The sequence below is a fragment of the Strix uralensis genome, chromosome 15 (assembly GCF_047716275.1).
Source record: "Strix uralensis isolate ZFMK-TIS-50842 chromosome 15, bStrUra1, whole genome shotgun sequence".
Taxonomy (NCBI): Eukaryota; Metazoa; Chordata; class Aves; order Strigiformes; family Strigidae; genus Strix; species Strix uralensis.
The window spans coordinates 21,067,652-21,088,832 of NC_133986.1; the positions used below are offsets into that span (position 1 = coordinate 21,067,652).

The following is a 21,181-nucleotide window of genomic DNA, read 5'->3' on the forward strand; positions in this document are numbered from 1 at the left end:
GCTGCCCAGGGCAGGGGGGGAGTCCCCATCCCTGGAGGGGTTGAAGAGTCGGGTTGACCCAGCGCTGAGGGATCTGGTGGAGTTGGGAACGGTCAGTGTTGGGTTGATGGTTGGACTAGAGGATCTTCAAGGTCTTTTCCAACCTGGATGATTCTGTGATTCTGTGAAACCTCTAACAAACGCTAGACTTTGTCCTTTACAGACTCGTGACATTGGCAGCAGAGCAGGAACTGAGAGCAGCAGCACGGTGCCAGCAGTGGCGAGGAAGGAAATGACACCTTTGCTGTTGGGCTGAGTGACAGGCATCTGATTTCAAATTACCTGGTGGACCAGGGGATGACGCAGCCTCTTTCCAGCATTCACTTACTTCCTAACACTGGTGGTCTTCCTGAGAGCATCAGGCTAAGCAAGAAGGGCAGAGACATCCTCCACTGGCCACAACACCCCACCCATCCGCCTGCCTGGCAGCGTCCTGGCAAGCACCGAAGCCAGAAGCTCGTGCCATCCGCAAGCTCACGGCTGGGGTTCAGCAGGTTTCAGGTCAGACCCAGGGGCAGAAGGACTGTTCCAGCAACCCCTTTGTGTGGACGACCCTGTCTTTCCTGGGAGGGAATGGGGAAGAGGTGCACCCTCTGGCATTCAGCTCTCTTCTGGGCACTGAGGAAGGTGGGTTTTAGCTCTCTGAGCTCTTCTGGTGGTCGGTTCCCATCTCCTCCAGAAGAAGGATAATAAAGGCAAGTGGGGGGAAAACCTCTAGTGCTCCCGCTGGAGTGCACAGATGCTGTGCTTCCCACCTCCTCTGCCATCAGCAGCCGCGGGAGCGAAAAACGAAGCTGGCCTTCTGCCTCTGGCTCATTTGCAGTCTATTGAAACATTAATTAATCTTCATGCCATTGAGGATGGAGGGAGAAAGTGAATTACTTCAACCTGCAATTAGCGTGCGATGCAGCTTGAGCAATGGCAGGGTAATCCTCGGGAGGGGAAGTTTGGGAGGAGGAGGTGTAGGAGCAGGGGCCCTGCTTGCTGCCGAGAGGCAGTTTTAGGGAGGCACGTCCAGGGCTGTTCCCAGGGCACCCTTCCAGGCTGTGTGAGCACCCAGGTTGCACAGGAGCAGGGGGCTGCCCATGCCCTGGCCCCTGCCGGGGGGGTTAACCCCCAGTGGAGGTGGCAGAGAGGCAGTAATGTGCCCAGCATCACGCCTCATCCAGGCCAGACAGGGTTTGCCTGAGCAATGGAGAAACTATTTGCAAACTCCAGCATCTCTATCCGCACTTTAACACTGTGGTGGCCTCATATTCGGATGGATCCTTCGATGGCAACTGCTCCCTTGCTCTGGGCTAAACCCTGGCAAGTGGCTGCATGATCAGGGGTAAGAAGTTAAAGCCACCTCTATCACCACCAGGTTTTGTGGGATGTTTTTATCGTCGCTAAGCCAAGTACGACCGTGTACAGAGCGCGGCTCTGCGAGCCCCTGAAGAGCTGCCCTGGGAGGAAAAAAGCCATCACAACCCAAAACTATTTTTCTCCCTCTAGCAGGCACCATGTGTACAACAGCAGAGGTTGCGTAGTAACGGCAGCAGGAAGGCGTCAGCTCTGCCCTCCTCGCTCCCCGCAGAGCGCCGAGAAGAGCGAGGTACGTATCAGCAGCAAAACCGGGCTCTTAAACTCCCTAAACTTTTCCTTCTGCTTACTGGGGAGGAGCACGTAGCGATTTTAAAGCCATTCACTACAGAGGCTGCTTTGTAGATAATGGCTGGTTGTGCTTACTTGAACTGTTGTGTGAGCCAGGGGGTGGGGTGTTTGTAGGAAGAAGAAATGGGGGGAGATGCTAAGATTTTGGGGGGAAGGAAGGGAGGCAACTCAGTATGTTGCCGAAAAAGCTCTCGGCACTTCAAAGCCTTTCTTTGCTCTGTCTTGTGAAAGTCTGAACGAGCTTTTACTGGGGCTAAAAGTACAGGGAAACAATAGGGAGACAGGGAGTAGCCAGCAGCCGGAGGAGGAAGCGAGCTGAGCGATGACGAATGCTTTCCAGCCCCGGCCAGGCGCTGGCACCCTTGCTCCTGCCGCGGGAGGGGTGTGCGGGCAAGCCGCTGGGTGCTGGTGTCGGGGAAAGCCCAGGGACCGCGACAGTCATCGCAGCAGCAAAACTCCGAGGCACCCGTCCTCCATTGCTCTCGTGGCTTCATTTCAGACAGCTTAGAGGAGAGGCCTTTGTGCCAACGAGGCGCAGCTCATCTGCTCGTCAACGTGTTGCACTAATGAGGGAGACAGAATACGAGAGATGCGTCATAGATCGGCCTGGTGAAAGGGATGGAGAGGGGGGACATAGAGGCCCTCCATGCTGGCCCCCCTACACAGCCAGCTGGCAAACTGGGAGACCACTGAGGAATGGGTGTTTTTGTTGTTGTTCCCAGTTCAAACAGTTCCCAGTTCCAACCTCCCTGGGGAAGGACAAGGGGGCGTCCTGTCTCCCCTGGCCAAGAGCCCCCCCATGTTGCCTCTCCCCTGCGTGCATCGGATGGTGCTCTGGGTCCCAGCACGGGGCCCTCCCAGCCTGGGTGGGACCTTCCCATTTCATGTTTGATCCTCCCATCCCCTGCGCATCCCCTCGCTACAGGGATTTTCCCCTCTCCTGTCTTGTTTCTTGTGTATCCCAGTGCTCCCACTCTGGGGGGGAGACAGGGGTGGATAGGAAAAAGAGGCAACAGGGGAGGGGGGAAAGAGAAAGGGAGGAAAAAGAGGAGGAAAAGAGGGAAGTGGTGGAGAAGATGAAAAAGAGTGAAGAAATAGGGAAAGAGGAGGGAAAGGGGAAAAAAGGAGGGCAGAATGGTGGAAAAGGAACAAAAGAGGGAATGGGAAAGAAGGAAGGAGGAGAGGGAGAGGAAAAGAGGGGAGTGGGGAGAGCACAGGAGAAAGAAGAAAGGAAGGGAGAAAGAGGGGAGGAAGGAAAGAAAAAGAGGGAAGAAAGAGGGAAGAGGAGGAAGGAGAAAATAGAGGGAAAATAGTAGAAAAGAAGGGAGGAAAAAGAGGGAAGTGGGGAAAGCACAGGAAAAAGAGAAGAAGGTGAGAAGGTGAAAAGAGGAAAATGATGGAAGTGAGGAAAACAGAAAAAGAGGGAAGGAAGAGGATATGGAGGAAACAGGTGAAGAAGGGGGAGAGGGAAAGGAGGGAGGAAAAAGAGAGGGAAAAGAAGGGAGGAAAAGGGAGGGGGAAGAGGGAAGCAGGGAGAAGTCAGGAAAAAAGGAAGAAAGGGAAAGGTAAGAAGGGGGAAAGCGAGGGAAAAGGGGGAGAAGTGGCAGAGAGGGCAGGAAACAAAGGGAAGGGGGCGGGAGGGAGGGAAAAGAGGAAGGAAAGGGGAGAGAAAAAGAGGGAAGAAAGGGAAAAAAGGGGGAGGAAGAGGGAGCAAGGGGACAGATCCCGCCCCGCGGGGAGGGGCCGGGCCGGGGCGGGTCCGTTGGCGGCGGCGGCTGCGCGGGCGGGCGGAGCGGCGGCGGGGCCGGAGCGGGGCCTCGGGTGAGGGCCGGTGTTCAGCGGTACCTGCGGCCCAGGCGAGGGCAGGGGGCGCGGGCAGGAGGCGCGGGGGGGCGCGGGGCAGCGGCGGGCAGCTGCCTGCAGCGGGGGGAGCGGGCAGGGAGCGGCGGCGGGGCCGCCCGGGGGGTCGGGCCGAGCCGTGCTGGGGCGTGCGGGGACCCCGGAGCGCGGCGTGCGGGGGGGGGGGAGAGGGGGGAGAGGGGAGCCCCTTCTTTGATCTGAGGGAGGTAAACCAGGGAGAAAAGTCAGGGAGCGAGCTCGGGAGGCGCCTGAGAGATTCCGGCCGAGGTTCCCTTTGCGCTGGGGGGGGTTGGCGCTGCTTTTTAACGCCGCGTGATTCCGGCCGTGGGGCCGCGGGCCGTGACTCCCCCGGGTGCCTGGCTGGGGGCGGGGGGAAGGACACCCCAGCTCCGGGATCGCCCCCACCCGGCCCCGTCCCTGGGGTTTAGGAGAATAAACTCGGCACCTCCCTCCCGGCGCGGCCCGCGGGGCGCTCCCTGTACCCCGGGTTGGGGGGGGGGGGGGGGGGGATGAAGCCCGGTGTGTGCTCGGACACGGTGAGTTTGGGACAGCCTTAGTTTTACGGTCGCAGGAGGTGACCGAGGTGGGGGGTGACAGGGAGGAACTGTAACAGTAACTCCTGGTGGCTTTTTTTTTTTCCCTGTTCACATTCCAATGTGATAGCTCAGGAGATTATTAATTTTTTTTGCAAGTACGCTGTAGTCTGAGTCATGTGAGCAAAGCCAAGACACCAAGACTGCGTTTTGTCACCTACTGGAGCGCTGTCTTTAATACCAAGCCTTGGTAGACTCAGCCTAGAGTTTAGCCTTGGCATACTTTTGTGCATGTTTATCCGGAGCGGCTCTGCAGGGTGCCGTGTTTACATCGGTTCAGAGATGCAGTTCAGCTGCAGAGCAAAAAAAAAATCCTGCTTAAAAGCTTCTCTGTACTTGGACTTGCCCGAGCAGAGTGACATTTGAAAGCTTGCTTATCAAATCGTGGAGGAACGCTGCTCCCATCCGCCTAGGTTCCACCTTTTGCATACAGACGTGTGGCCAGCCGGATCTTTAATCAGAGCCCAGGCAGTTTTCATGCTCATTTCCTCATTCACCCTCATTCTCTCAAAAATATTCTGATTTTAAGTATAGCTCGAGGTCCCCCAACCACCCAGGTGTGCCACACTGGTAACACTCAGCAGCCGTGTGGCTCCGTAGTGCAATAGAGTGGCACCAGCGTCTCTAAAAAGCTCGTTCTGGTTAAGCTCCCTTGGAGGGGGAAGGGGAACATCTTCTGCTCACACAAGCAGCCTTCAGATAACAAGCTGTTGCCGTATCTCCCCAGGATCCATGTGCTTTTTGCCTCTTGGAGGAGGGCCTTGCCGAGTCCCTGGTGCTTGCAGCAGGCTGGTGTTCCCTTTGGACAGTGTAACTCATGGCTGAGAGCTGGTGGGGTTGAAGAGGATTGTTGCTTCTCAGTGAATGAAATTAAAAGTTTCTTTTTTTTTTTTTTTTAAATTTTCAGATCTTTTCTCAACTGTCAAAATGGATCTTGACATCCAGTGTGAGGAGATAAGCCCATCTAGATGGGCTGAACTTCTGTCCACAATGAAATCCTGCAAAACCATCAGGTAGTAACTAATTGTGTATCATCTTTCCTAAGTAAGAATTGTGTTTCTCTCCTGTGTTTTTCAGCTGCAGAACTGTTGACCTGTGACTTAGAAAGTGCAAAGTAACAAGAATGATCCTAACAATTTTTATCCAGAAAGTTGATTTAAAGGGGGGGGAAAAACCCCCACCCTCTTGCAAAGTTTTTTCAACTACAGATAAGCATCCTTTGGTATGAGGTAATGCTGCCCTTGCTCTGTGGTGGGCCATGGAACTCAGCTAGGTAATGTTATCTAAACCTCTGACCACCGTTTTGGTAATTCTGTTGTTCTCCCTCAAGAAAGGGAAGACATCTCTGTGCTCATTAGGTTGCACGCTCTCTGGGCTGCAGATGAGATGCTGTCAAGTAAATGTTACTTAATAGTCGCGCACAAGCCACATGCCATTAGCTTTTAATTATTCACTTGGCCTTCAGAAGTACCTGCCTTGTGTGTTGAGCCAGCCAGTGTGAGGGAACCACCTCCTGCAGTGTAAGCTGTAGGACAGGGTTCAGAAGAGCTGCTCCTGCACTCGTCTTGCCTGGGCTGGAGAGGATGGGCCACCTCAAGCCAGCAATGGCTTGGAGGACTTCAGGCAGGTTGAAGGTGACTTGCTTTTGTTTTGCAAAGGAGCTTTTTGCTGGCAAGCTTCATGGGCCTGACTTTAACTTCCCAAGTTTTGCCTTGGGGGGCAGAAGGCAGTGGGATGGTTGTCTCTTGGGCAGAGGCCAGGCTGCTCAAGGCAGCGGATGAGAGCTGCAGGAGGGATTGTTAATCCCCATTGAGAGCCAAGTCTTTCTGCCAGAGGGAGGGAACAAGTCTGCTGCAGCCTCAGTTTTCATAGTGTTATTTAAGAAGATGTGAACCAGGCAACTTGTGGTTGTGCCTGGGGCTGTAGGGTTCTTCATGACACCTTCCTTTTGCCCCATGTCTTTTCTACCTCCCTCTATACCTCCCTGCCTGTCCTGGGCTCCCAATCCTTTCCTTAGCTCTCCTTCCAATTCAGTTTCCCGCAACCCCCATCAATTTAGCAACAACTAGAAGAATGCTGATGCCCAGTGGCAGAAGGTACTGCCACACTGCAAACTCACAGTTTGTGTACTGAGAGGTGTGCCGGAGAGATACGGTGCAGACCCGTGTGACTCACTGGCATGAAATGAATGATTATGGATCCTACACAACTTTGAGGTAGCAGCAATTTAAGATTTGTTAGCACTGTTGCAGTAAATAACAAGATTAGGTTGTATGATTTTTAACAATCCTTAATCATCAGCCAATTATAAGTGATTTAATAAAATTTGCTATAATCAACACAGAGACTTAGTTAAAGATTCAAAAATGGCAAGGTTCACACGAGATTTATGACCAAGTTTCCTAAATCAAATTACACACACTCACAGAGATACAGAGTTTAACCTAGTTCCAGATTTTTCTCTCTTTGTAAATGGTAGTAAATTATTGGTACCAAATGATCTTTGAAACCTTGCAAAATCTAATTGTAGTGAATGACTCGCTACTCTCCTTCATCAGTGTTTGTCAGCAGATGCTCTTTGAACCCTTCTTCTTCGTCAGCATCTATCAGCAGACAATCTTGGAAGTCCTTGCAAAAGTCTACTCTTCAAAATCCTTGTGAAATCTACCCTGAGAGGCGTTCCAGCTCAGGGGGAGGTACTGGGTCACAGCCTGCTGCCCTCCTGGAGAGCTCAGAGAATCTCACTTAAGGTTGCTATTTATAGTATTGTGAGATGATTGACTTTGGTCAATTTTTCCATTTTGGCCACAATTCTTGTTATGTAATGCTGGTGCCTTCAAGAGCAGGCTACAATCCAGGCAGCAGGAGTTTCAGGTACAGTTAGGAAGCACCTGATCATCCCGACTTGTAACCAGGACAAGAAAGTACCAGATTGTCCCAACTCCCTGCACCTATAACCACAAGAACAGAATGTTGGCTGGTCCTGACATGGCCCCGTGGCCCAGGGTGCTCGTCACCACGTTCCACCCTATGACCAAAGTCAATCTATCTTTTCCACAGAGTGGTGGTGTGGTCACCTCTTGCCTCTGTGCCTGTAAATGCCGCATTTATTTGTAATTTGAGTGAAGATTTATGTTAGGTTAACCTCTATAACTATTAAAGAAGCATATATGTTATTTCTCCAAATGGGATTAGAAAACATTATATATGCAGAGAGGTTCTTGTAATAGCATAACTTGTTTTGTCATCTTCCAAACTTCGATATATGGAGCGATGTTCAATAACAAATAGAGTATAACCAGAGTCAGTAGGACCATCTTTTGGTGGTACAAAGTGGTGTATCCCAGTCTGCTGTTGGGTTTGATGTAAGGCTGTACACAGAAATCTCATACACCTTTTCGTAGGTGGACCCGTTGGTCATTCGGGGCCATATTTTAATTTCTTCCCCTACTGTTGGCCAAAGTAGGGAAACTTTGCGTAAGCTTCATCTTCATACCAGTTCCACTCATTTTCTAGGTATGCTTTATTTTTGTTCATGGCCACAGTGGAAAGATTCAGATTTCCCTTACCAGAGAGTGTTCCCGTGGTTCTGGTATAACGAATATGAGCTTGAGACCGTGGCCATTCTGGGGTTTTCTCAGTAAGACTCCTTAGTAAAACTGGGGGAGTGTTCAGAGTAGTCACTGATGTAGTTTTGATAGGTTTAGTGATTTTGAGAGATACTGTTCCTAATACTCTGTTTCATCTCTCTGGCGTGTTCCATATAGATATTTTAACTTCAGAATGTCCCTTCACTATGTCGTGTATTGAACAGTGATTCATGTTACAGCATTTTCTGTATGGTGTGTAAGAGTTCTTGTAAATAATCGTACTACATGCACAGCCTTCAGTAACAGGTAGTTGTGTTTGACAGGTCGCATTTATGCTATTATCTGTTAATAACAAAATGGGTGGCTTATCTGTATTAACACAATTGTGGCTGATTCCTTGATTTGATGATCAAGTTGAGACAGGTGAGGAAGCAACTATTATCAAAATCTTCAACAGCAGTAGGATGATGTTTCTTATTTTAATTTTGAAGTAAGCTGAAAGACAAAAAGGTGAAATAGACTGGGCTTGGTGGGGTTTTCCAGACAGGTTACCCCATTAGAAAAAAGGAAAAGTCCACCATGTGCTAATTTTGTGTTTTGCACCACTGCTGTTGGTAGCCTCCCAGGCAAGTGTGCCACCAGGTTTAGTTAGACTCATTGGTACAGTACCCATGGATGGTAGATCGAGCGTTACCGTTTCTCCTGGCTGTAATGTTGGTGGATGTTCCCTTTTCCCAGAAGGTGGAGTGCTAAGCTCGGTTTTTAAAGAATGCTCCATTATAGGGCTTCCAGTGGGCCCATACCGAGTGTCCCACAGGGCCTCACGTGGCTTAAGGCTCTTTTGCAACAGGCCATTAGCCCTTTCCACCAGCCCATTTGCTTGAGGATAACGGGGGCATGAAATACCCGTTGACTTTCTTCCTGCTTTGCCCACACTTGCACCTCTTTACATGAGAAGTGCGTGCAGGTCGTTATCACTTTGGATGACATCAGGGGTAGGTATACTTGAGAACCAAGGTGATATCCATTGGCCTTTTGGCACTTAGTTGCCATAAGCAAGCCAGAGACTCTTCCAGCTCCTGTGAGGATGTATTGATATCCCGCAGAGGGTTTGAGTGGCCCGATATAATCAATTGCCACGTAGACCATAAACTTTTCCTTTCACTGATGTTAGAGGTGGTGCTTTAGCAGGGTGATGTTTGCAATTTCAGTTTACATTAGGGGCATTCTGTAAGGATGATTTCATGTGTTTAGAGGCCAACCTCAGCTTTGGGCTGCAAAATAAAGTGCTTCTCAGCCTGTGTGTCCTAATTTTTAATGTAACCGTTCCCCTAGTCGGTACCATTCAGTATCTGATGTATCTCCTTATTTCATTTCCCTAATTCTGGCTAATTCATCTATTCGTTGGTTCCAGTTTGTGGCTGGCGTATTGTCTTTGGTGTGAGGTTTCGACCATCCCATCTTGAAGGGTGTTTTTCTGGCTATGCTCAGTAGTGGTTGCCAATCCTTGGTTCTCCAGACTGGGGATCTATTTACTTCCCAATTTAGAGCTTCCCATTGACAGAGCCATTGTGTGGCACCTGCTCATATGGCATAGGATTGACAGAGATAACTTTTGCTCCATTTTGTGCTGCTGAACCAACTGCCCTTAATTCTCCTACTTGTGCACTACCTTCACCTTCTTCTATTACTTGTTTGCTAGTGCTAATTTCTAATGCAGCAGACTTATATTGCCATTTACCATTTATTCTTTTTCCTGTCGTGTCAGTAAACCGAATGCCCTCAGCTGGTGTTCTCTCAGTGAGGGGAGGTGCATCTAGAATTGGTGAAGGTTTAAATGGCTGGTTTAGTGCTGGTGGGTCGGTGTTTATAGGCATTTGTAATTTGGAAATTTTTGTTGGACCTTCAGTCGGTTGCATTTCATCTGCTACTCCCACCAGGTAGGCACATCATTGCCTGGTGGTGGCTTTTTGTGCAATTCTCTCTGAGGGAGTGGTTCCTTTTAGGACCGTTTCTAGCAAATGAAATGGCTCTTTAGTCTGAACAGGTTGTCTCTGTGTATTTTCTCAACTTGTTTAACTGCTCGGGCTAAAGACAAAAGTCCCTTTTCCCATTTGGAGTATCTTTGTTCTGTTTCTTTAAATGTAGTTGAATAACAAAGGTCTCTTTGGTCTGTCAGGGCCAGTTTGAAGTAGATTGCCATACCCCATTCTGTTGTAATAGGATCGCAGGGTGACTTGGCCCCAGGGATTGATATGTCTTTAAGGTTTTGACTTACATTGATATGTATTAAGGTTTTGACTGCCTCTTCATATTCCAGGTCCCATTTCCACAGTCTTACCTGTCATAAAAGTGAATACAGTGGATGAGCAATGATAGAAAATCCAGGTGCATGCTTCTTCCAGTACCCTAAAGTACCCATGAGCTGTTGTAATTCTTTTCTAGATTCTGTTTTCCTTAGGGTGTCCGGTGGAATTGCTGTACTACCTGCAATCCATCAGGTCCCTGAAAATTTTACTTCTTTACCTGGTCCTTGACATTTCTGGCATGGGATCTCAATTTCTGCTTTGTGTAGAGCTTGTTGTACTGCTGCTGTCGCTTCCCCCACCCTCTCAGGGGAAGTTCCTCCAATTAGAATGTCATCTAGGTATATTGGTACAGTTTCACATCTTGAGGGTGTTCCTTTTGCTTTGCAGTGAGGTAAGGTGTAAGCACTGCTGGGGCTCCTCTAATTAACGGCCAAGTCTGTGACGGTTGAGATTGGAACATCATGTGGAGCACGTTCATGCGTGGCCTGTATACAGGCAGCCTTTGTCAGTGCAACTGAAGGTTCATGTAGGGATTTTATGGGTAGGATAGACGGTTCTCCTCTCTCTAGCTCATCTGTTCCTCCAGCCCAATATGCCACTCCACTCATTGCTGAATGCGAATCTTCCAGGGGGTCAGGGCGAGCGTTTAAAAAGACACCTAGTCCCTAATATCCGTTTGATTCATCCCCATTTAATAACATTCTGTCCCATCCAGATAAGCACACACGCCACAAATACTCTGTTTCAGTTTCTCAGGGCTTACAACCTTAACATTGGTGTAAATTGGCCATTTGAATTGGATCGAATGGGATTGTTTTTCTAGTGTGATCTCCTGCTCCACCCTGTGGTCTGGTAGTTTCTTCTGGTTTTATTATTGGTCTAGTGGTGTATTGGAGAGGCTCAGGCAGGTGCAGGGGGTTATCTTCATCTGAGCTCTTTTTATTTGAATCATCCCAATCTTCGGGGGTTATTACTAGTTTTCTGATTTGAACTATGTTGGGAGGGTTTGGAACTTACATTAGCATCATTTCAACACGTTCTCCTAACTTCTGTGCTTTTAAATGAGCTTCCTGAGGTTGTTTTTGCAGTTGTTCTATTCTTAAAGATAGTAATATTTCAGTAGCTTTACGTCCCTCTATTTCATCTTGCATATCTTTCATCTTACTATTTGTTTCTTTCCTTTCCTGGTATGCCACTTTTAAACGTGTCCCTAGCATTTTACAAATTATACCTTTATCTGTTGTATCCTTGGTCAAACCCTTTGCATCATTCAACTGCTTCCCATTCCTACCAATTATCATGGACCCATTCTCCTGAAAAGCCAGGGTCTGGATTAATACCATGGTTTTGTAAGTAGCTGGTGATACTACTTGCTATTCTGCCACCTACACAAGACCAAACTGCTGATGGATGTCTGTGAGGCTGGCTGAAGACCCAGCTTGGCTGGTCTCGGTGCAGAACCAGTCTGACAGCCTGTAAATGGCCTCTGGTTGACGTGGCTTCAGACACCAGGCAGTTTATCTTCTTTAAATGAAGGTGCATCCTCCAGCTGAAGCCCTGCCAAGCAGGGGATGATGTGAGTCATGTGCCCTGTGCTGCGCAGCACGGAGGAGGTCCGTGGCTTGGGGAACTGCCATCCAGCCCCTCTGCTGCTGCAGAGAAAGCACGTCTTGGTTTGGACCATGTGTCGCCCAACAGGCCATGCACATGCTTATGGAGGTGTCCCAGGGACCGCAGAGGAGTAAATCGCCCGCTTTGCTTTCACAGGGAATACTCCAACAAGGGAGAACAGAGCAACCCTGAGAACTAAAGTACTCCTTCTCTTTTCCTCTTTCAGGCTCGATGACTGCAATCTCTCCAGGAGTAACTGTGAGGATCTCTGCTCCGTCATCAGTACGAATCCGTCCCTCACGGAGCTGAAGCTGAACAACAACGAACTGGGAGATGCAGGCATCGAATGCCTGTGTAAAGGGTTGCTGATGCCAAGCTGTAGCCTACAGACGTTATGGTAAAGCCTCGCCGATTGTCTTGCTCTAACATGTTTGCAGTCTGCTGCAGGTGAAGTCATGAGACAAACTAGTATGTGATGGTAGTAAGAGCCATGCCGATGTATCTCAGTAATTACCTAGGTCAGATGGTTGGAAAACCCCAGAAGTTTTTATCTAAGTGGTGTATTTATTGAAAGACTCCAGATCTTCAGTCTGTCTTCCTTTGTCTTCCAGCACTGAGGGGAGGACAGGCAGAGTTTTCCCAGCCAAGCAAAGGCTTTCTAGCGACTTTCTTTAGAAGAGGTAGCAGATCTTCCCCTGGCTTAGTCAGCTGGATTATCTGTTTAGGCGGTTTAAACAAAAGGACCACCACAGAAGGCCCCACTCATTAGCACAAACCTGACGTTTTCACAAATGAATTTTTCAGAGGGCTCTTCTGCCAGTTGGAAGCACAGCGTTTAGTGTCTGGTCTGGTTTGCCCACTCCCTTCTTTAGGAACCAAGCAAAAGGGTGTTCTCCTGAGCCTTGGCATTTCAAGAGCTGTCAGTCTTTCTGCACCCTACCAGACTGGCTCTGCCTCCAGCCTTGGCTTCTCAGTTGGGCAGGGCCAGCTTGGTTCAACACAGCATGTTTGGCAGAGGCACTGACACCTCATTATAGCATTAGTGGGCGTCCCTCAGCAACCATGGTGCAGGAGCTTTAGTCAAAGCCAGTGGCTGCTGCCCCTGCTCTTTCAGTGACCCTCAAAGACATGCTGCCTTCTCTGTCCAGCATCTCTTCTGCGGGGTACCAGAGTCCTCCAGCTCCTGAGGTGGGTCTAGGATCTTCATGACACTGCCTTGTAAAAATCACTTGCCTTTTAGATCAGATATGCCCGCCTCAGAGTCCCTGTGTGCCCTGCAGTGAGGATTCACAAATAGAGGGAAAGTTGACTGTGAAGCTAATCAAACTGCAACTCTCTGCTGGGCCTTCGAGGAATAACTGTGATACTCAATAGTGGAAGCCTAATGCAAGTAATTTTTCAGAGAGTTTGTCCTAAGCCTCAAACTTCTCCAGCTTGGATTAGGCTGTTTCAGTTGTATAGAAACATAATTGTCCATTTTGGCATTCTAGTAAGGTGACTTAGGGAATAAAAGAACAACCAAACCCAAGTCAAATTTAGTACCACCATGCACAATACCTCTGTGTTGCCAGAAAGTCTTGTCCAGTAACTCTAAACACACCATACCAATACCAGCCTGGTTCATATGCTACTTCTCCCAGACTGAGTGCTGAAGGATCAGCCTCACAGATCCTTCTTGTAGTATACCATTAAACTTCTAAATGATATCCACGTATTTAAGCCAAGTTGGACAAGATTTTTACTTTTGGCTGCTCTGGATCACATATCCAGAGGGGACAAGAAATCGTAAGATGCCATTGCTTTCTCTCTGGGATAAGCCTCATGATGATTAAAACACTTCTATAAAGCAGTTGTAGTGCTGCTTAATGTAGGGTGGATCCTTCTGCTAGAGGGGCCATACAAACAATTACGCTGAAGGAAGCCTGGGAGCTACTGTTTGTGCTACAGGTATAATACTAGCTGATAAATTATTTTGGCACACCTGTAAAATAGCAGTACTAACCTGGACGTACCACGTCCTAGAGGGTTATGCACTGTCAGTGCCGCGGTGTCCTTTCCAAGTTCCAACCTCAGCAGATGCACCTCTCTGAGAAGAGCCTCCAAAATTCGGAGGGGGGGGCGCATTTCCCTCACCCCACTTGCCTCTCTCCTTCAGGCTGCAAAACTGCAATCTGACGAGTGCCAGCTGCGAGACTCTCTGCTCTGTCCTCAGTGCACAGCCATCCCTGACAGATCTGCACATAGGTGGTAACAAACTGGGTACTGCTGGACTGAAGGTGCTGTGTCAAGGCATGATGAACCCCAACTGTAAGCTGCAGAAACTGCAGTAAGTAGTCACTGGGCTTTTTTGGTCATCAGATGGGTCATGCTCATCTTTCCTGTGAGACAAGCAGGAGTTTTGTTGCCAGATGTGGATTTCTTCCTGTTTTATCTGAAATTGTGTCATGCTCATCCGTGCTGGTAGGTGTTGTGGGTTTGTAAGAGCTGGATGTCTTCCCATAGGCTTTGTTTAGCCCTCCTGGTAGTGATGGCTGTTAATACAGTTAATACGAGGAGTGGCTGAGGGAACTGGGGGGGTTTAGTCTGGAGAAGAGGAGGCTGAGGGGAGACCTCATGGCCCTCTACAACTCCCTGAAAGGAGGGTGCAGAGAGGGGGGATGAGTCTCTTGAGCCAAGGAACCAGCGCCAGGACAAGAGGGAATGGCCTCAAGCTGCGCCAGGGCAGGGTCAGACTGGCTCTTAGGAAGGATTTCTTTGCAGAAGGGGTTGTTGGGCGTTGGAATGGGCTGCCCAGGGCAGGGGGGGAGTCCCCATCCCTGGAGGGGTTGAAGAGTCGGGTTGACCCAGCGCTGAGGGATCTGGTGTAGTTGGGAACGGTCAGGGTGAGGTTCATGGTTGGTCTGGAGGAGCTTCAAGGTCTTTTCCAACCCAGATGATTCTGTGATTCTGTGGTACAGGACCTATCAGACACACAGGGAAGGTCCGATTCTGCTGCACTTGGTCCTTGTTTTATGGCTGAGCAGGACCTGGGTCTATTGGCAGCCCCCAGCTCCTCGCAGGGAGGCTCAGTGGTGAGGCTGTGTGATGTGTTGTAATGCAAAACTCAGTTGTGTGTTCCAAGGCAGCCTGTGCATTAGTTTAATGGAGGACTAGTGTAAAAATGGGGTGGGTAATTAGTCTTGCTAGTCCCCTGGGGTCCACTTTGAGAATTAATGCTTCCTGAAATGAGCAGGGAGAAGCTGTTAAAAAATTAGTTATCTCTGTTTTCATGTGTTGCTTGGTCTCAACTCACATTGGCATGTTTTCTGCTCCGGCTAACACACTTTGCCCATCTGATGTCTTGTGGGTCGGGGGATGTGATGAAGACTGTTGTTTTTCCCCTGGACTTCTTTTCTTCTCTCAGGCTGGAGTATTGCGAACTCACAGCTGATACTGTGGAAGCTCTCAGTCCTGCTCTGCAAAGCAAGCCCACCCTGAAGGAACTCCAGCTGAGTAACAACACGCTGGGAGATACAGCTGTGAAGCAGCTGTGCCGGGGACTGGTGGAGGCGAGCTGCAACCTAGAGTTACTACAGTAAGGAAGAGCTGGTCATCTCTAACTGCAGCTAGTCCTGCTGCTAGTCATGCCATCCATAAGACAGGAAAAATTATTGTCAGGAATACTTGAAATTTAGGCCAGAATTTTTGCTGGCTCAGATTTCTGTAACTGGAAACTGCAAGCAAACGCCTGGGGTTTTCAGTTTTGGGTTTTTTTGACCTTTCCTTTAGCATGTGATTCTGAGCTCACTCTTTTGCCTGTTGGTGCAGTGTGAGCATGTGCCCCAGGTTAAACCTGCCATTATAAGGTGTGACTGATCGCCACTATCTCAGAGCAGGGGAGCACTCGCCCTCAGTGGCTCCAGTTCTTACCCCTGAATTACCATCCAGCTGAGTATATTTATTCAAATCCCTTTTTGGCTTCAAAACAGAGATGCTGGATTTGGCCTCATATCTTGGGTAAAGTCCCTGCTGGAGTTTTAGGGAGAAGCATGATTCATTTTCATCTTGCCCCTGCTGTGCTTCAGCAGGGGTTGGCTGCCAGGGGCTCAGTGTGTGATACAGCCAAAAGCTCCTCTTAAAAGGAACAGTTGATGTAAAGGGGGAGTTTGGCAAAAATGATCCTTGCATTAATGGGTGTGAATGGGTGGGTCAGAGTAGAAGAGCCTTGCGGCCTCGTGGAGCGCAGGAGCGGTGTGGAGGCTGAGGGGAGACCTCATGGCCCTCTACAACTCCCTGAAAGGAGGGTGCAGAGAGGGGGGATGAGTCTCTTTAACCAAGTAATAAGTGATAGGACAAGAGGGAATGGCCTCAAGTTGCACCAGGGAAGGTTTAGACTAGATATTAGGAAGCATTTCTTTACAGAACGAGTTGTTAGGCATTGGAATGGGCTGCCCAGGGAGGTGGTGGAGTGTTCAAGAGTCGGGTTGACCCAGCCCTGAGGGATCTGGTGTAGTTGGGATCTGTCAGTTAGGGTTAGGGTTGGACTAGATGATCTTCAAGGTCCTTTCCAACCTAGATGATTCTGTGTGTTGCTTCAGCCAGAGCCCACCTAGGATACCTGTATCATCTCAGAGCCTTGCAGGGTCTAGCAGTGCACAGCTGAGCTGCATTGGTTTGCAGCAAGGAGCCAGCCCATAGACCCTTCTCAGTCTGAAGTGGTGGTGTTGGGGTGTATCTAACGCAGCAGGTCTGGAGCAGCAACTCCAACTGTGCGTTTTTTCTGCAGCCTGGAGAACTGTGGCATAACCAGCGATAGCTGTCGAGAGATCAGCGCGCTTCTCAGTAACAAGTCATCACTGGTAGATCTTTCCGTGGGGGATAACAAGATCGGGGACTCCGGTATGGCTTTGTTGTGCCAAGGACTGATGCATCCTAACTGCAAAATCCAGAAGCTATGGTAAGGGTAGGCAGAGGTTACTTAATTCCCTCTTGCAGCCTCTGAGCTGTCTACTGGTGCTGCTGGTTTGTTCCTAAGCAGCAAGTTTCTCAGTTACACCCTCTAGTGAATGACGAGTGTCTCTACTGCAATTAGTTACTTCTCAAAACTGGGTGGAGGACACCGTGGATGAGCAGGACCGCACTGAAATCGCTTGGATCAAATTCTGGGGAGATGGGAAATGGAAATTTGTCTTGGCTTCCTGTTGAGTTATCTGTCTACTAGAGTTGCATGTTTGTATTTCTTTTTTGTGTTACAAACAAAGCTTTTGGTTCAATGGATGGAAAGTAAGGAGAAAGCTGTGTTTTATGATTTATGAAGGGATTTTGTAAAGGATAGAAGAAAATGAGATGATGTAACCATAAATTCAGAATACTAAAATAGGACTCTGTTTTTTAATCTAAGTTATTCTTGGGGGAAAATAATATTTTGTTCTTCCCTGAAGGTTATGGGACTGTGATCTCACAAGTGCTAGCTGTAAAGATCTCTCCAGACTCATCAGTACAAAAGAGACCCTCAAAGAGATCAGTCTGCAAGACAATAACCTGAGAGACTCAGGGATGGAAATGCTTTGTGAGGCCCTCAAGGATCCCAGATGTAAACTCCAGGAGCTATGGTGAGCTGCTGTCAAGCTTTACATACCCCCTGCCTTCTTTGGAGACCTCACTGAAGAAGGATGTAGGTGAAGTAATGCCCACCAGATAGAGCCTCAGTTGTGGTGATTCCATGAACAACTTGTGCCAGTTGTTACCTAAAGGATTTAGACTTACAGAGCTAAAGGGATTTGTATTTCTAAACTCATAGAAACTTTGAAGATCTGCCCCATAGTCATCCTATCCTAAGCAATAGGAGACCAAGCATCACTTGCAGAGCTTCTGCCTAATATATTTTATCGTGCAACAAATGGCAGCTAAGAGACTTTTGAAGTTTGAAAGGCCTCATGTAATAGCAAAATGAGTGCTGTGATCAGATATCTCGGGTTCTCCACTGGATCCAAGCTCTCTCATTGATAAGCCCAAAGAAGGCTTTAATGACATAAACCGTTCTCAACGTCCTCTCTCCTGACAACATGACCTTTTAGGGTGGGATGGTCTGATAACACATGGCTAGGAGAGGAAAAATTGTTCTTTCACATAGCACTTGAACAAGCAGCACTTGAGCTTTCCTACATTGCGAGTTCAGCTCCTGCCCCCAGCTGGGTTCTCCCCTGCCCTGGTGGCCTGGGAGCTGATGAGGTGCCTCAGGAGCGCACGGTGGAGCTGGGAGTGACTGAGAGCAGCACGTTTTGGCTCTGATCGTTCCTGTGCTTTATGGACAGGTGCCTTTCCTGGGTGCACGCTCCAAGACAGACATCCCAAATATAAAGTGTTGGAGAGGTGCTGCTTAGAAGGAATCTAGCAGATGGGGGGTTGAGAGGAGTACAGTGACTGTGGGAAGGCTTTGGTTCCTCCGTTCCCACTGTCTGGGCTCCTGTGAAGCAAATGTGAAGACATGAACGGTGCCTGATACTCTCTAGATCCCCCATCTAGATCTTGTGTCACTTTTGCTTTGCAGGGTTAGGGAGTGCGGGCTCACGACTGCTTGCTGCAAGGCCATCAGCTCTGCTCTCAGCATGAACAAGCACTTGAAAATACTGTACATGGGCGAGAACAAGTTGGGAGATGCAGGTGCTGAACTCATCTGTGAAGGGCTGCTGCACCCCAACTGCAACCTCCAGTTCCTATGGTAAGGTGCACCCTCAGAAGTTCTTTTCCCTTGCTGGGTTACCCTTCCAAGAGCAGCGTGCAGAGAAAGGAAGGTAGCAATAGATGGTAGCATGGTATTTGTTTGCTCACATGAAACAATTCACACCACAAACTGATGTTTAACTAGTTCACTTGCAAGTAAATGGAAGCCACAAGTGTTTCCATGTATCCTGTCACTCATGGTCTCTTGCAGGTACAGGCTGTCCCCCATGTGATGGTGCGTTCCTGGCCGTCCACAGGTGCTCTCCCAAGTGCAGAACTGAAAGTTCATGGGGCACTGTACCTTCAGGATCTAAAGCAAAGTGTGGGGAGGCTAGGGGCATCTTGCTTTGTTCTGCGAGCCACTCACTGTAGAGCTTCCCATGCCCTTCCCTGAACTTGCCCATGGGCCTCTCTCAGGTGGAACACTGAGATGGAGGAGCTGCTGGTCCAGGTCTGGTGTGTTAATTCTTGTGCCTGCCAGTTGCAGTGCAAAGCCTGCCTGAATTCCCCAGTTGCCTCCTGTTTTCCACAGTCTCTGTGGGTGCCAATACCAGTGCCTGTCCAGCCTCACCAGTAGAAGCCCAGCTGGAGCATCACCTCCAGCCCAGTGGTGGGACTCACCTCCTCCATCTGCCTGTTCCCTTCCCAGGCGAGCACCAAGCTCTAGAGTGGTGTGGCTGTGGCCTGCGTGATGCTCAGGGCACTGCGCTTGTCTCCTCCTGTGGCCTGCGTGATGCTCAGGGCACTGCGCTTGTCTCCTTCATGCCTTTTGAGAGAAGCTGGAGCTGTGAGCTGTGCTCTGATGTCTGAGACTCCCAGTGAGTTGAGCAGATGGGTCATGGGAGACAGCAGCAAGACTTTGAAGTCTGCCCAGAAAGATCTCATTGCTGACCAGTTAAAGCTACTTGGCGCTCAGCTGAGAGGCCTCAGTTATCCTTTTTAGAGAGGTGCTTGCAAGTCTCAAGTAATAAACTTAGACTTACAGAGCTAAAGGGATTTGTATTTCCAAACTCATAGACGCTTTGAAGATCTGCCCCATAGTCATCCTATTATAAGCAGTAGGAGACCAAGCATCACTTGCAGAGCTTCTGCCTAATCTATTTTATTGTGCAACAAATCATTTATGATCAGTTTAAACCAAAGTTATGCATGATGTTGAAATAGGGAACGTCTTCTTAGGGTTCCTTTTCCCCTTGTAGCCACACACCATTAAGCTTTAGGGAGGACTTTTAGGTGTTCAGCAGTCACCACGAGGACAACTGCCTCCGAGGACAGACCCCGGACCAGCCCCTGCTGTTGTCTCAGAGATGCCAGCCTAACAGGGGTCTCTGGTCCGTGCTGGGGATGTCTGTGCCTGCTGCCCAAGGGTGGGCTGGTGGGTTGGTCTCTGGAGCCATTGCTCACTGCACTGGCCTCTCCCTCCTCTCCCTGCAGTCTGGGCAACTGCGACCTCACAGCAGCCTCCTGTGCCACCTTCGCCACCATCATGACTACGAAGCAGTCCCTCACCGAGCTGGACCTGAGCTACAACCCTCTGAATGATGAAGGCGTCAGGAAGCTCTGTGAAGCTGTGAGGAATCCCAGCTGCTACGTGCAGCATTTAATGTGAGAGATGTTTGCGATCCTGCTTTCATTCCCCCCTGGCAGGTGGTGAGCTCCAGTGAGCTGGAGGGGGGGGGGCACAAGCACTGGCTCTCTGGGAACTGCACCTGAGGGCAACTGGTGACCCAGGGGGGTTCAAATGCCATCTGCATGTTGCAAAACACTCCTTGTCTCTTCCAAATGATGTGACCACAGTGTCTTGAACCGCTTTGGTCCATAGGGCCCAAGAACAAGGAGAAGGTGATGCTGGGGAGGGAGTAATAGGGTCCCGTGTTGTAAGGTGTGTTTCTGGCTGTTGGGCCAGACTGTTGAACCTGGACTGGGCCCTTCCTGTTACATGATCTTTCCATACCGTCCGCTTGTGTGTCTTTCTCTTTCCTTAACGGGAGGATGCTCACTAAACCAGCTTGCCTTTTTGTTTGGGTGTAGTTTGTACGACATTTACTGGAGTTCTGAAGTGCATGAGGAAATGAGAGCCCTGGAAGAGTCCAAACCTGAAGTGAAGATCATTTCATGAGTGGTGACTGCCTGCAGAGCAACGTCAAAGCAACATCCTCTTCTTAATCTGAACTTTTTCATACATAAAGTTGATTAATTTAATAGAGAATTTGCTTGTACCAAAAATGTTTGTGGATTCCCTGAGTGGGTGTCCGGGGAGCTGATCAACCTTCTGTGCATCTCTGGATGTACTAACTCTGAGGCTTTGAAAGCACTCTACATTTTCACTGCAGCATTACTATCCTTGAAATAAATAATTACTGGGCATCTAGAAGTGGGTCTCTACCCTTTAGGAGCTCTTTAATCCTATAATCCCTTCTAACGCATTAGTCAGGCTTTAAAGAGAGCTTTCCAAAGGCAGGAGGAGAACTACCTGCTGTATTATTACTAGGTGGTGCTTTTGCCAGGTCTCTGGGGAAGGCTCTCGGGGGAAAAAAACAAATGTTTTTTAATCTAAAATGGAGCTCTCCCCTAGAAGAGTACTTGGAAAAGCAGTGGTGACCAAGGCACTAGAGAAGAAAGAAATGAGCAGCTGTTCAGCTGCCTAATTTCAAAATTGGTGTCCCTTGAAAAGTGTTTTTCCTGCAAACAAGATGCTGTGTGCATTTCTGTTAGTATGGGAAGTGATTAAACAGTTTGATATGTTTGCTCTGGCAAGAGTGATTCTACAGAAACTTTATTAAAGTCTGTTTGCAAATAATTAAATGCTTCATTTTTCTACTTA

At 49.0% G+C, this 21,181-nt stretch overlaps 1 protein-coding gene across 4 annotated transcripts; it reads left to right on the forward strand.

Annotated features, from left to right (window-relative positions):
* Positions 1-1,572: 1,572 nt before the first annotated feature.
* On the forward strand, positions 1,573-21,162 carry RNH1 (ribonuclease/angiogenin inhibitor 1). Of its 4 annotated transcripts, none has more exons than XM_074884546.1 (10): positions 1,573-1,633; positions 5,053-5,158; positions 11,882-12,052; positions 13,811-13,981; positions 15,059-15,229; positions 16,421-16,591; positions 17,076-17,246; positions 18,185-18,355; positions 19,792-19,962; positions 20,389-21,162. In XM_074884546.1, the coding sequence occupies exons 2-10, from the start codon at positions 5,073-5,075 to the stop codon at positions 20,474-20,476; spliced, it is 1,371 nt and encodes a 456-aa protein (XP_074740647.1). In that variant the 5' UTR covers positions 1,573-1,633; positions 5,053-5,072; the 3' UTR covers positions 20,477-21,162. The 4 variants fall into 4 exon arrangements, with proteins under 4 accessions (XP_074740647.1, XP_074740645.1, XP_074740644.1 ...); XM_074884544.1 differs by lacking the exon at positions 1,573-1,633 and adding an exon at positions 3,472-3,513; XM_074884543.1 differs by lacking the exon at positions 1,573-1,633 and adding an exon at positions 3,479-3,548.
* The last annotated feature ends 19 nt before the right edge of the window (positions 21,163-21,181 follow it).